This window comes from Sparus aurata, chromosome 6, assembly GCF_900880675.1.
Source record: "Sparus aurata chromosome 6, fSpaAur1.1, whole genome shotgun sequence".
In the NCBI taxonomy this organism is placed as follows: Eukaryota; Metazoa; Chordata; class Actinopteri; order Spariformes; family Sparidae; genus Sparus; species Sparus aurata.
Window position 1 is genome coordinate 25,053,867 of NC_044192.1, and position 14,047 is coordinate 25,067,913.

At 42.6% G+C, this 14,047-nt stretch overlaps 1 protein-coding gene across 5 annotated transcripts; it reads right to left on the bottom strand.

Moving 5' to 3' along the window:
• Positions 1 to 483: 483 nt before the first annotated feature.
• Positions 484 to 13,704, bottom strand: hipk1b (homeodomain interacting protein kinase 1b). Of its 5 annotated transcripts, XR_003984373.1 has the most exons (19): positions 13,329 to 13,704; positions 11,026 to 11,756; positions 9,809 to 10,000; positions 9,508 to 9,689; positions 9,280 to 9,403; positions 8,872 to 8,991; positions 8,594 to 8,680; positions 8,242 to 8,426; positions 7,996 to 8,146; positions 7,486 to 7,672; positions 7,082 to 7,200; positions 5,715 to 5,849; positions 4,582 to 4,736; positions 4,374 to 4,445; positions 3,711 to 3,881; positions 3,305 to 3,519; positions 3,078 to 3,190; positions 1,985 to 2,516; positions 484 to 1,775 (listed from the first exon to the last, which is right to left on the bottom strand). XR_003984373.1 is itself a non-coding variant. In XM_030420429.1 (18 exons), exons 2-18 carry the CDS (start codon positions 11,752 to 11,754, stop codon positions 2,055 to 2,057), a joined length of 3,396 nt encoding a protein of 1,131 aa, XP_030276289.1. In that variant the 5' UTR covers positions 11,755 to 11,756; positions 13,329 to 13,704; the 3' UTR covers positions 484 to 2,054. The 5 variants fall into 5 exon arrangements, 4 of the variants coding, with proteins under 4 accessions (XP_030276289.1, XP_030276288.1, XP_030276291.1 ...); XM_030420429.1 differs by having other exon boundaries at positions 484 to 2,516; positions 4,582 to 4,733; XM_030420428.1 differs by having other exon boundaries at positions 484 to 2,516.
• Positions 13,705 to 14,047: the final 343 nt, after the last annotated feature.

A 14,047-nucleotide genomic window follows, 5' to 3' on the forward strand; every position in this document is an offset into this window, starting at 1 on the left:
TGTAAACTGTAATCATGATTATGTATAAACTACACTATTAAAGTTCCTGTGCCCGGCTGAATCAATCTGGATCGGTGTCACTTGTAGATCATTTGTGACTTAAATACCATCTGAAGTTCACAGTTAAATCTGGTTTGGTGTCATAACCGCTTCATAGGTTTATTTTTTTTCCATGTGGATAGCTCATAATATATTCAGTAACTTCTTTTTACTTAATTTTCACAGATAAGATTCCCTGGAACCTTTTCAACATTTACGTGCACGGTAAAATCGTATTCGGTTAATGTAACCTGGAGAGGTTGGAACGGCCCTTATCTCAAGGTGTGCTTTTGCCAACTACTGTTCAGACGGTTCAAAGTTCGTACAGCACTGCTAAATCAGCATTATCAGCAGTTCCAATCTAGAATAACAAGGAAAAGAAAATCACCAATTTACCGCCACATGTTGGATTAGGTAGTGAGGAATAATGAAAACAATCTGTCGTGAATTTGTGGTTATTTTATTGAAAACAGTGACAGTGGATTATTTGGGATGACACTTTTTTTTTCCCTGAATTAGTTCTACCAAATAGCCTCTTTAACTATACTATGTTAAGATGAAATACAGTTAAATATTCAGACATTACAACACAAAATGGATGCAAACGCAACAGGGAAGGATTTACTAAAAAAAAAAAAAAGCTCTCATGACTCACAGAAACCATCCCGAGATTTGCACCTCCTTAAAGTAAAGACGGTGGCAGGAGACAGCTCTCTGAATTCAGACAACGATAAACATAGTAATCCATATGTGAAAAACAAATACATATTATATTCAGACATGACTGAAGCCACAAATGGCCACATTTGCACATTTTTGTGGGGAGAAAAAGAGATGCGTGTTTAGTCAACAGCACCACCTTGACTGACCTGCTAAAGTAGCTTCTCATCAGACAATAAGTGACTGATCAGACGGCCTATTACAAAACAGACTGCATTCTTGATTTCATCAGTCATCGTACAGCAGTGTGGGTGATTTGGAACAACTTCCTAGTGAGTGAATGAAAACAGGACAAAAATTCTGCTAAGTTAAAAATATAAAAGAGTAAGAACTGGCCATAACTCTGTTTTCATGATGAGCAGGTGCTACACAGTCAGGATCCACAGATACATTTTTTTCTTCTATATTTAATAAGGACAGAAAAGGAAGAAAGAAGGTTAATACTTTTTTTTTTTTTTAACAATTTCGAACAAAAACTTTTCACGTCATTCCTCAGGATGGTGATCCCACTCGTCTGTACTTCATAAATACATTCAGCGCTCAGTTGATGCAGTTTTGGGAGAAAAAAAAGAAAGTTTCTATTGCATAAGGAATATGATTAATCCTGCCTAAATACTGTCACTACATTAACAGACTATCACATGTGCACTTAAATTAAACATTTACCCATCACAGTTTCCACCACACCATCCTCTTATTCGACATCTTCATGGACCTTCCTCTTCCTACCTCACGCTGACAAAAAACATAATTTAAACATATTAAAATGACATTTGTGAATAAAGAGACATGATTAAGGTACAGTCATTATCATCTTTGCTAAAACACGGCCTCATTGGATTAGTGTGAAAACTTTCATTACAAGGCTCTTGAAAAAAGCCAACGACTTGTAACTCTCTTTGTCTGCTAGCCCCGTCGAATAGCTCGCCTAAAGTGTCGTCGCAGTTTGTGACAGGAGGATAATCTCTCTTCACACAAAACCTCAAGATAAACAGGAGTAAAATACATTTAACACATCGCATTAATTATACATCTGGATAAAACGGGGATAAAATAAGGGCTATAAACAATAGTTTTACGGGAAGAGAAAATGATACAATATCAAACGATACCAAAGGACATTTCAAAAACACTCAACAGTCCAAAAGAGCATGTGAATGAGTTGGAGGTGAAGTGCCGCCTTAGCAGCAAACAAATAAGAGACCAACAGTTATTCTACTGGAAACAGTTTAAATGTCCCTTTGTGATAGCAGGTGGGGAAGTAGATCCTCTTTGTTCCGAGTGTGTGCAGCTCCCTATAGGTAGGGGTACTGAGTGAGGCGCCTGGGGCTTAGCTGGTAGGCACTGTAAGCCTCGGCCCGGGGCGTCACACTGACGTAGGGAGAACCAGTGGCAAACTGATGCTGGTAGGCTGCGGGGAGGCCGTGCAGCAGACTACTGACAGAGTCCTTACGACTGGCCGAGTCCCTCCTGGAGGAGGCGGATGAGGTGTACGTTGCTGCATAGGCGGTGGGGGAGTGCCCGTGGCTGCCGTGACCGCGGCCCAGCAGCTGCTCCATGGCCTGAGACGCTGTGGAGAGGGCGGTGGAGGCTGGGTAAGTGTACAGGCTTGGGCCGGGCACCGAGGCAGAGGCCAGGGCGGACACCTCGGAGAAGCTGTAGTGAGAGGCCGAGACGGCTGGAGGGAATGTCTGCTGGCGCCGCAAAGATGAGTCACTATGGGAACGCTCCTGAGATGAAGAAACCACCGGCTGAACCTGAAACAAAACATCATTAGTATGCAGGCAACAACGACAACATCACTAGTACAGTAGGCAGCACAACTGGTTTTGTTTAAACGATCATTAGAAAATGTACAAAAGATCCAAAGCACATCAAAAGTAAAAGTTTGCTTTAGGTCAGTCACAAATTCAACTGCATTTAAATTGTTTGTCCAGCAGAGAGCACTTTGGACACAACTGACAGTAAATATATCTGACACTCAGAAACTTCCTGATAACCAAAGTTAAAGATTTCTCATTGAAAGTGTTTGTGTGTTGAAGTGTCGATAAAAGGTCATCGTTAAGTGTCCTTCAGGTACAACCGTCATATGTCTTTGCATTTGTATCGGCCGCTGACTCAAGTTTGACAGCAGCAATCATCACTAGTTACTCAACACTGAACTCGCTTTCCCATCAAGTGGTTGTATAATTTTAAAATTATATTCTGGTAAAATCATGGTCATTAAAATGTCAGTAAAATAAAAACAGTTCACTGGAAGAAGCGCATAAAAGTTGATCAAAGCATCATATCAACATGACAGTTAAAAGAAAACGTACCTGGCTGAGGTTTAAAGGATGTGACTGACTTGGCACCAGTCCATGACGATCTATGCTCTCCCCTGAACTGCAGGGATGTCGGTTGGATGATCTCTTCGGCTTCATGTAGTTCACTAGTAATACAGGGTGGTAATTATTAATGTTATTATGTGTTACTGCTTACACACCTAAAATAAATGAAATAATTTCATGTTACACACAGTTGACAGGTTATCAGTCACTCTCACCTGTCTCCAAGCGTGCGCGTGAAGCTGCCCCTCTCTCAGTGCCCTGGGTTTTGACTGAAGGTGCCACCACTGCCAGAGACTTTGCCTGGCGTGATGACACGCTGATAGCTGGGTTCAGCGCCCGAGGCAGGGGAGTCAGGGGACTGGCTGTAGAGGAGTCCGAGTCATGCACGGTCACACAGCTGATGACGTTTGTGCGCTGGCTCAAACTAACACTGTGCAAACAGGGAAACAGTGTTATTTTATAAGAAAAGGAGACCGGTATATCAGAGTAATATAGTCACACAATTTTTGAATTACCAATATAGGAGTGGCTATGTTTGTGTGCATATATTGCGTCTTCAAAGTAGCTGAAGCATTAGCAATCCTGAAAAAACAGGAGTTCAGAGGAGCTGCTTATCCTCACCTGGCTGGATGGAACTTGCGCTCGTCCTCTGTGTCGGTATCACTGTGAATAGTGATGATGCTGACCGCTGGGCTGGGTGTGTCTGAGATGATGATTGGCTGGGACAACGTGGCACTGGCGCTAGGTGGGGTCACGCCACTGCTGCTGAGTAATGATGCAGTTGATATACCCCTGGACAGAGAGAAAGAAAAAAAAACAACTAATTTTGAGCTTTGAAATCTAAATCAAATGTGATTTCAGCTATGATAACACACAAAACACAAAGGCGCTTGGAAAATTATTTCTAAACCTACTAGACAGGTGACTGTTTTTCTGATTCAGTATATAAGGGTCAGAGTATAACCTTTGAGCTCACCACCACCACGGGGACGGTTGGAATACATTTTCACATAATGCTCGTCAATTATGGATTTGCTTTGTAAACTTAAAATGATTTATTATTTGCAATAAAAATAGATATTTGGAACTAGAAGTATCCCCTTGAATAATATAACTCCAATCTACCACATAAAAAAAATAAGTGATAAGCAGTTGCTGGTTGTGCTTTCGGTTTTACATCGTTCTTTTTAGCCATCTGTCCTATGGCGTGATGGCTCAAACCCTGAAGACAGCGCAAAAATCAATTCATAAAATCAGAGATAAAAACTGCAGGACTCTACAAACCTGTTCCTGTTCTCTCCACGTCGGGCTTTCACCTTCTTCCTCTCCTGCTGTGTCCTGGCTTGGGTTGTGCTCCTGTAAGGGTCAAAGATCAGACAAGTTAGTGGTGGACGCCACAGGACACACAAAGAAAGCCATTTTGTTGAACTCATCAGCGCTGCATCTGTGATAATCGTGCTACGTTTTTGTTTTTTGCCATTAGTTGACCCACCTCCAGCTGTGTCCCTGTGCTGTGGAGGCATCGTGCGTTTCCAGGGGTGATTCAGCCACAGTTGACTGGTGTGCGGAGCTGTGGATGGCCACACCTGGGACCTGCTGCCATGACGATGGGATGAGGATCTGTTGGGTGCCAGTGGGCCAGGCCTGCTGAGAACAGAAAAACAAGACAATCACACTTCAGTACACGATATATCAAGGATCATATTTTACTGAATCAACACAAATTATTTCAGTGCTGGAATGGGCCAGACAAACTGAGCCATGCTGAGAAACACGGAAAACCAACTGGCCAATCTCTTCTACAGGCAAAAAGCACAAAGCCAGATAAGCGAGCAAATCTTTCCCAAGCCATTCCCTTATTATTGCATTGCCCTGCAACAAATGCACAAGATGAAATCATGCAAAGCACAAACAATGACGCACTATAAACAGTCAGATCAGGTATAAAGACAAGTATACACAGAACCATGGAGCCTGTTAAAGAAGAAACACTGAGGGAAGAAAATTAGTTTAGTTCGCTGATGCCGAACAGTTTGTTGATAAGCTGTCTTGGGGAAAGGCATGCCACATGTTCTGGGGCTGAAACAAAAAGATGTGTGTCAGAGAGTCGGGTTGTTGAGTAGGGGATTTAGTGGGCTTTGTAGCTGCAATCTCCTTTGCTGTAACCAAGGAAGGACAGGACTAGAGAAGCTTCAAGCAAAGCGCAGACCAACGCGGCAACACATGCGCTCCATGCCTTCAGCACACCTATGGGGAGAGACTGTGCAGGGAGGGAATGAGAGTGTGTGAATGCTGTGGGGAGGGGTCGTCCTTTGGAAACAGATTGTCAATTTGGTTTTAAAGGAATTTAAGAAAAAAAAAATAAAAAATCTTGATGACACCAGACCAAAAAATAAGTCTACCAACCACGATTCTGACAACCATGACAACTTCGGATGTAAAAAGGCATAATGCAGGAGACGTATAAAATAAACACCAGCCCCATACGATGTGTGGCACAGAGGGAGAGGGAAAGTTGCAAACAAATGAAAGGAAGAGGAAGGGGCAGGAGAGAGATGGCACTGTTAGTGGTAGAGGGAGTTTGCATGTGCATGTCTGTCTTCAGGGATGTCATCATTGCTTTACCAGCACTGTGGCTGTGTGTTCCAGCAGGGTGGGCCGACCCACCCCGGCGCCCAGCCCGAGGGGCAGGGAATACTGGGGGGCTATGCCTGCTGAGGGTGGGTGCAGGGTGGCCACCATCAGGGGTGTGCAGGAACCCTGGAGGAGGGAGGGAGGATAGGGGAGGGAAGGGTTAGGGCAGTTCAAGGCTGTATCTGATTCAGACAAAAAAAAAAAAATTAAAAAAAAAAAAAAAGGGACAGAGCGGATAAAACCAGCTGCACAGGAGAAACGCAGGCACACACATACACTTGTAACCAGTGGCCATCTGGGAACCTGACCTCTGTTGTGTGCAGCAATTATTCCTAATTTTGGCAAACAGCAATTAACCGTTTTTTTTTCTAGCCAGATGTGTCCCCTGCATTAAACATCTGGCCTCCATCCCAGATATGAGAGTGGGAATGAAGGAGGCCTGGCGCTATGTGGCAGTCCAAATCAGTCCTGGGAGGAAATCCAAGTCAAAACGCAATCAACAGAAACACAAATGATAAAAACAGCATGGACTGTTATTTCACAGGTCAATGGTATAAACTGATTTAAATACAGCCACATCTCCACTGAAGGCAAACTTCTTTATTTAAGAAAATATCTCAACCTGGTCCTCACTAAACGTTGGCTTGCTCTGCTGGCAGCAAACAGAGAGGGGGGCCTGAAAGAAGCACCCCAATAGGGAGACTGCTTGGATGCACTCAGTGCACCCACGAATAAGCAGTTCTGGAAACCACTGCTCTCAGCTTGGTGCTAACAACATATCAGTCATTGACGTTGCCATATTTTGGGTCTGCAGCCCTGAATTTAGGTTTCTGAATGGCAGAAACATGTGCTTGTTTATTTTGTGTCATGGAAATCTATCATATCAGTATTCACCAAAGTGAATAACTGAGCCAATATACAAATCTATACATTTACAAATTCCACAAATGAACCCGACCTAACCAAACACCCCTTTTCTACAAGAGATGTGCATGTGATGCAGGTCTTCTCAGTGCACGTTTGACCCACTTTGGACCCGTTCAGATGAGACAGCTGTCACTCTGCTTCTCACTGTTCGCCAACGCTCCAGTCTGAAGCATAGTTCCATATACTACAATGAACCAGATAATTACACAGAACACTGCAAAAACTACCAAATAATAGTTAAGTATGAGTTGCACTTTCATCTCTCCATATGGATAAACCCTCTGATTTGGTCATAGTGTGAATAGTTTCTTTGTCCACCTTCGTCAATTGTCAAAGAAAGTGCCAGAGACGGGATCACCCGATACGAAAATAGAGAAAATTTCCTTTTTTTATGTTACGAGAACACATTTACAGACTTTACAAACTCTTACCTGTGTGAGCATACTTGGCTGGATCTGCAACGACTGTGCAGACTGGTTCTGAGGTACTATGGGTACAGAGTTCTCCATCCTCACAGGGTAACTGGAACTCTTACTGGATGGCTGAAGCCCTGAAAAAAGAAATCCCAAACAAGTAGATCAATGAGTGACACCAAGATCTTAATGATTAGATTTGTTTTTAAATATCTACTGTTCCAGAAATAAGGAAATGGGGATATTGCAGCATATTAGCTTCCAATTCAAGTCTCTATATACGCACAAAAGTTATTAGAGTAATTTGTAATTGGCACGTGCACTGAGAAATTCCTTACTAATAGTCACAGTGAGGTTTCTTAGCATATGGTAGGTCATCCACCTTGTGATGCTCCATGTTTCAGTCTGAATGTGACATTTACCTTGAATAGTGGAGGGAGGGCAGACAATTAGAGTCTGCTGGAAGGGTTCTGTCTGGCTACACAGCCCAGCGGGACGTGTTGGAATCGGGACACTCTGTTGAGCCAGCCCAGGAATGTTGATAGTCGCCTGCTGGTACAGAGCTGGCTGGTAGTTCAGCAAAGGCACCGCTCCCCCCGCAGAAGGCACCTGGTAGAGAAATCAAACACGATGGACTGATTAAGGCCTGGATTATACTCCCTGATGCGTACACACACAGCTGTAGACACCATGGACACTTGGTAGTTCTTTTTATACTAGTTTCAGGAGGATGCATTCCACATGTCATATATTGTGCATATCAGTTTAGTATAATTACAATTTTGACCACTTTCATATATTCAACAAAATAATCATGTTATTTAAAACATTTTATTGTTCTGGATTACTTATCTAAAGCATTATCTGGGCACTTTCAGAACATCCTGAACTTGCAGACACTTAAGATTTTATGGTAAGGAGCAGGGTCATACCTGGTTATGCTGGTTGAGTTGGCTACTGAAGGTAACAGTGAGGTTGCCTGCTGCAGCACTGGGGACTGCATTTGTGGAGTACAGGGATTTGCTACTATCGTAGGAGCTCCGGCGCTTGCAGATCTCCATGTTCTGGAAGCAGGACTTCACACTGCGAGAGAATTCAAAGTTTTGCCATTAAATATTTTACTCATAACAAATACGTGCAACAGTGCCTAAAAGAACATCCTCATATGACACACTTACTGAGAGCTGTGGGGATAATCCACAAGGTGGCTCATTGTGACAAAGGGGTGACCCAGAGTTTTTGTTGGTGTGATCCTTTTGTCAGCATCCAGACGGAGCATCCGTTTCAAGAGGTCTATAAACTCTCGTCTATCAGCTTTCTCAGCCAACATGTCCGTCCCCTCCAAATGAGAAGACAAGTTGACCTGGAATAGAAAAAAAACAGCCAAACATGTAAAAAAAAAAAAAAAAAAAAATTTACATAACGTGATATCTTGTTTGTGTGTGTGTGGTACTGGTGTACAGAGAATAATCCGTGTGCAACGTTGAAAAATGCACTTAATTAGGTGTTATGCAAGATATTGCCATCTACCTGCATCATGTCATCAAGGCAGTTGAAAATATACTTCCTGGCCTCCTTGGACTTGATGCCCATCTCCATTTCATGCTCTGATGGGGTCTGAAAAATTGAAGCCAATTCGGTTTCACATTATGTGCCAAAGGCTATTTCTTATTGACATTAGGTCATACAATTCAAATCAAATGCTAAAATCATTTAGGCTTCTTTATATTTCAAATGTATTTCAATAATCATTTACAGGCTACTTAATAGCCTGAAACTCAGAAGGATTAGTATGAGGTTATATTAACCTTGAGCCTCCAGAGTGGATAGCTGGAATCAGGGCCTCGATTGAAGAAGCGAACGGTCTTAGTACCAGCGCTCAGTAAGTACTCTGCAGGCAAGCCCTGAGTCTGAGAAATGTAACGGATCTGGAAACAAAACAAAAAAAACATTAAAGTTTAAGAATCACAGTGAGACAAACGTCTCATGGCTTTGACTAAGATGTCACTCAGAGCTTGTTGCTGTGTTTGGTCTTCTGAAGCACGTCGTTATCTCTGGCTTTTAGCATTACTAGCAGCACTTTCTACAGAGCACCTACAGTACTTCCATGACCTGCTTACAGACACTATTCTCACACTTTCGTGGAGCCTTTTCCAGGCATTTAAGCATCTTTTCATTCCCAGAGATAAGGCATAACACATTATGTTAATACTGACCTGGTCATACTCAGAGGCTCCTGGGTAGAGAGGCCAACCCAGAAACAGCTCAGCAATCACACAGCCCAAAGACCACATGTCAATGGCTTCACAAAACGGCAGGCCCAAAATGATTTCTGGAGCCCTGGACAGCAAAAAGAGGATTTAAGGACTAGTACAGAAAAAAAACAGAACTGAGGTCCATTCTAGTGAAATTATAAGGAAAATGTATTACAAAAACACACCAACCTGTAGTAACGAGACTGTAAGTAGGTTGAGCAGACAGCTTTGGACACATGACTCGCCGAGCCAAAGTCAATGACCTTCACTCTGTAGGGCTGTCTGAGGGGGTCGACCAGCATGATGTTCTCAGGCTTCAGGTCTGCATGAATCAGACCCAGGCTTTTCAGTTTCATCAGCGCTGTCGCCACCTAAAAGATGCAAACATACAAATATTTATCCAGAAGTAATACGAAGGTGAGAAAAGTTCTATGATTCTGGTTCAAGTTTTCAAATGGTTTCATGAACGTCTGCCAAAGCTTTTACCAACCTGCTGTAGGATGGGTCTGATGTGCCGTAGAGGGAGCGGGCTGAACTTGCTGTGCTTGAGAAAGTCGTACAGGTTCTGCTCGAGCATCTCAAACACCAGGCAGGTGTGACCCTTGTGTTGGAAGCATTCGTATGACCGCACAAAGTTGTACTCATCAGCGTTCTCTGCACTCAGCCGGTTCAGGATGCCCACCTATCAAAGAGAACCAAGTAACTCCATGTAACTGCTGCTTCGCTAATATCTTATAACAAGACAATACAATGGCTTGCACAACAGTGCTTTATAGCATGTTTATAGCACTGGTGTTTGCTGATAATAATTCAGTGGTACTACTGCTGTCACGGATTCACTTCCTATCAGCTGCACTTCAAACAGCCCTAATCAACAACAACCTCGTAAATCTGCAAGGCATTTGCAGAAAAGGTGAAAGCCATAAACATAATACCACGATCCTAGTTTGATTGTGTAGCTGGCAAAAAAAGGGAGCAAATGACAGGTAGGAACACAGTGTTGTTACATTTGATTTGATATTAAGCCAAGAGTAGATTCTTTTTTTCAGTCTTGACACAACTATTTCTATCACTTTTCATGTGAATAACTGAGTAAATGACAAACATGACAAATGCCTTCCAGGACAGACATGTCTCCTTGTCTGTGAGAGACAATTTGTCACTCTGCATTTAACTGTGGCTGCTAAAAACATTTAAACACTTGATTTTAATTGCGAGCACAAATCTTGGATGCATAGTCTTCATTTTTTTCTTTAAAGATAAATCTTGAGTCAGCTGACCACAATATATTTGGCTTAAACTGACTTGCGTTCGGAGCATCTTGGAGTCATGAATAACTTTTATATGAAACTATTTCACATTCACAAAGTGCAAACTGATAAAGAGCATCTGATTAAATCTGTTAGTCGGGATATCAGACAAAACATTCAGACTGAACAAATTTGCCAAATGTTCTGCACTGACTGTTCAACGGTACATTTCTTGAGCTAGGCTGATAAACTGGCCAGGCCTACATTTTTTTTTTTTTTTATTATTCCTTCACAGCCAAATACACAGTTTTAATAGCGATGCAGGATTACTGCTGTGAGATGAGAACCTCTCTGTGAAGCCACAGTTATCAAATAAAACCAGTAACCACTATACAGTTAGGTTTGTTATCAATGCAGAATACAAAAATGATTTATCAACAAAATTGTGTTTGATTACCTCAATTTGGCCCTGACGAGCATATGACGGATGGTTTTTCAGGATCTTGATAGCCACAATCTCATTGGTGCCCCTCTTCCAGCACTTTGCTACTTGCCCGAACGTGCCTCTTCCCAAAAACTCCAGCACTTCATAGCTGCAGGACACGGAGCAGAGGATCTCATGCTGCACCAGCTGATAATCCCCTTCACCATTGGAGCTGCTGCTCTTGGTGGTTGGAGCTGAGTGGGGTATAGACTGGCCTGTTCCCCCTCCACCACCACCTGTACGGGTGGAGTAAGTTGCTGCAGGAGCAGAGAGCTCCTCTAATATTTGGACACTGCCACATCCACTGCCACTGCCTTCACTGGCTTCTTCAATCTTTCTCTTCTGCCCGTGCCTGTGCCCCCTCGTTTCAGAGGACACCTCAGCATGAGCATAAGAGGAAGACGTTGCCTGCTCTGTGACACGCCGGCTGGATCCCCGGGGAAGGCTACCAGTGCTATCAGCTGCCCGCACCACCACTTGACCTCTGGAGCCAGGTGCTGCAGGGGGGAAGACCAGAGATGGTGCAAAGGGTGGCACAGCTAGGGCTGGTGCAAAGGTGTATGCCGACTGGCCTGCTATAGAGCTGTACGCTTCAGTGGTGGACACATCCCAAACATTGCTCTCCACCTTCAGCTTCTTCACACGACAAAAGGCACTGGAGGAGATGGAAGGAGGAGAGAAGACCTGCAGCTGAGAGCTCATAGCTGAAAAGAGATTGATGAGAATTAGACAGGAGTGCAAAACAGAACCCAAATCACCTAAACAACTTTAATTATGAAAAAGCATATGTATTACACATGTGCCACACTGCTTCACATCCGTCTTTACATTACCTGTATGTAAAAGTAGACTACATGCCAACTATAGACTATACTATAGACTCCTTGGTTTAACACCTCTGTAAAGCACTTTCAAAAAATCTGAACCAGACTGGACTAAATCTGAAATGAGCAGCGAATTAACTGATTATTTCAATGACCGACAATCAATCAGCAAAAATATTAAGAATCAACCGATTCCAAGCAAAAATATCAATTGATGTCCGGATTCAGCTGGTCAAACTACACCTCGGGGTCATATTTGTCACAGAAGTAACATTATCATCATTTATTAGTATTCTTTGCAGTGAAAATGTACAGCAAAAAGCCATGGGCCACAAAAACGTTGAGCAATTTACACCGGAAAATGCTACAAGCCATCCAATCTGAAAGTTAGCTCTCACAGTACAGTGGGAACTTCACATGGTTGTAGTCTGTCCAAAACTTATCTAAAAGAGAGAGACTGCAATAAACTAATAATCTGTCCTTTCCCCAACTCCCCATTAGGTCTGCAAATTATGACCAGAAACTATTCACTACATTTTTTATAAACCTTCGTAATGACGCTGTGTCATGCATTCTTTGTTTGTCTTGAATGTTTCACATTAAAAAGACCACTGAACAAGGCCTTATGAGTTTTTTTGAGCTCTTCCAGCAAATCTGTCTCTTGAGTTATCGTCTTTACTTGTCAATTGTTGCATGTGATTTGTGCAGGTAAAATCCAATATAAACTGGAGGACACCTCGAGAGCCTCGTTTTAAGGAGTGGGTGCTTGGAAAGGTTGGTGCATGAATGTAACATATGATGCACGTCAGGACAGAAAATATTGTGTGTAAATTATTATTTATGTTATAGGAATTATATCGTTTCTTTCTCTCTCTCTTTATTGCTAAGGAAACTGACTTCTATCTTGGTTGACACCCCTTCTATGTCTTTGTGAGGTGGGGCAGGAAATATGGGTACGTTCTGTGGAACTGATGCTCTACTTGAAAGTTGGATCTGTGGAAATCACAACTCTTGCTTTGCAAATTCCAGTAAGGAGGAAAGACAGTCGACATGTTCAGACACTGCACAGCAAAACAAATACCAATGTGCTGTGTATCTCAAAGATAACCTTAGCTGGGGGCTGACAGGGGGCTGCTGTAATGCACCACTGGGCGAAGTCAATCGCCACTGCTTTCAAATGAACGTACAGCCAACTGACAGAAAATGGAGTAATACTATTGACCGTCATTTTGTCGGCCAAACACATCTCCACCCTGCCGACATCGACAGACTTTTCGGATCGAATCAACAAGGTAACATTAGTGAACTCGCTAATGCTAACAAGCTAGCAGGTTAACTTTGTGGAAAATATGGCGTTACATAATAAGCGGCTTACCTCTCCAAATAAAGTTATGTTTAATGACACAGGCCGCAAGCAAGGCAACATAAAACACAGAAACCGTTGTGACATACCGGATCGGATGTTCTTACAGCGTCGAAAAGCGGCTTGCTTCGAGGTTTAAATCCCACTGCAGTCTGCTGGACCAGCGTTATCCGATTAGCTTCCGCTAGCTAACGTTAGATGCTAGCTAGGCCTGCATTGTTTCTTCAGTCGATGGAGAGCTAGGCAGCAGTAGAAGGCGTCACAGTGCCGAGTTTCCAGAAGAAAGACACAAATGTCTCATTATATTATTAAGTTATATCACCTAGTCCTAAAAAATATGTACATATGTTGATTAAAACATAATAAATCCTATTGTAAAACCGGCTGTCTTCAAGCAGCTAAATCCTCTTTTCACCGGAACAACCACGTCCTTATATCAGCTGCGAATCTGACGGCATTTCCGGTTACTACCGTAATTACCGCGATGCGCAAAGACATTAGCCGAAATTAAATCACGATTTAAATTAAAATGAGGACATCGTGGAGCCATAAGTGTAACTCCCAGTTGTTATAACATGACTCCATTATCGAAAGATTTGGTGGAGTCACTCCTGGCATCGTTTTTAACGTCAAGGAAAATGGGTAAATAACATCTTTACGGTAAAACAAATTGACGTGACGTAATATGCCAGTAATTTTCCGGCAGCACTAACAGGTTCCACCAATGTAGGAACAAACCTAAAGCAGGCTGTATGTGGAGACATTGACACATACTGTATATCTTTATATACAGTCATAAGACTGGTTT

Coding starts and splice junctions, on each gene's coding strand:
- hipk1b (XM_030420428.1), bottom strand. CDS start 11,754: ATGAGCTCTCAGCTGCAGGTCTTCTCTCCTCCTTCCATCTCCTCCAGT. Junction 9,404..9,507: donor TTACAGTCTCGTTACTACAG/GTTGGTGTGTTT, acceptor TTTGCTGTCCAG/GGCTCCAGAAATCATTTTGG. Junction 7,201..7,485: donor CCCTCCCTCCACTATTCAAG/GTAAATGTCACA, acceptor TTCTTTTTTCAG/GGCTTCAGCCATCCAGTAAG.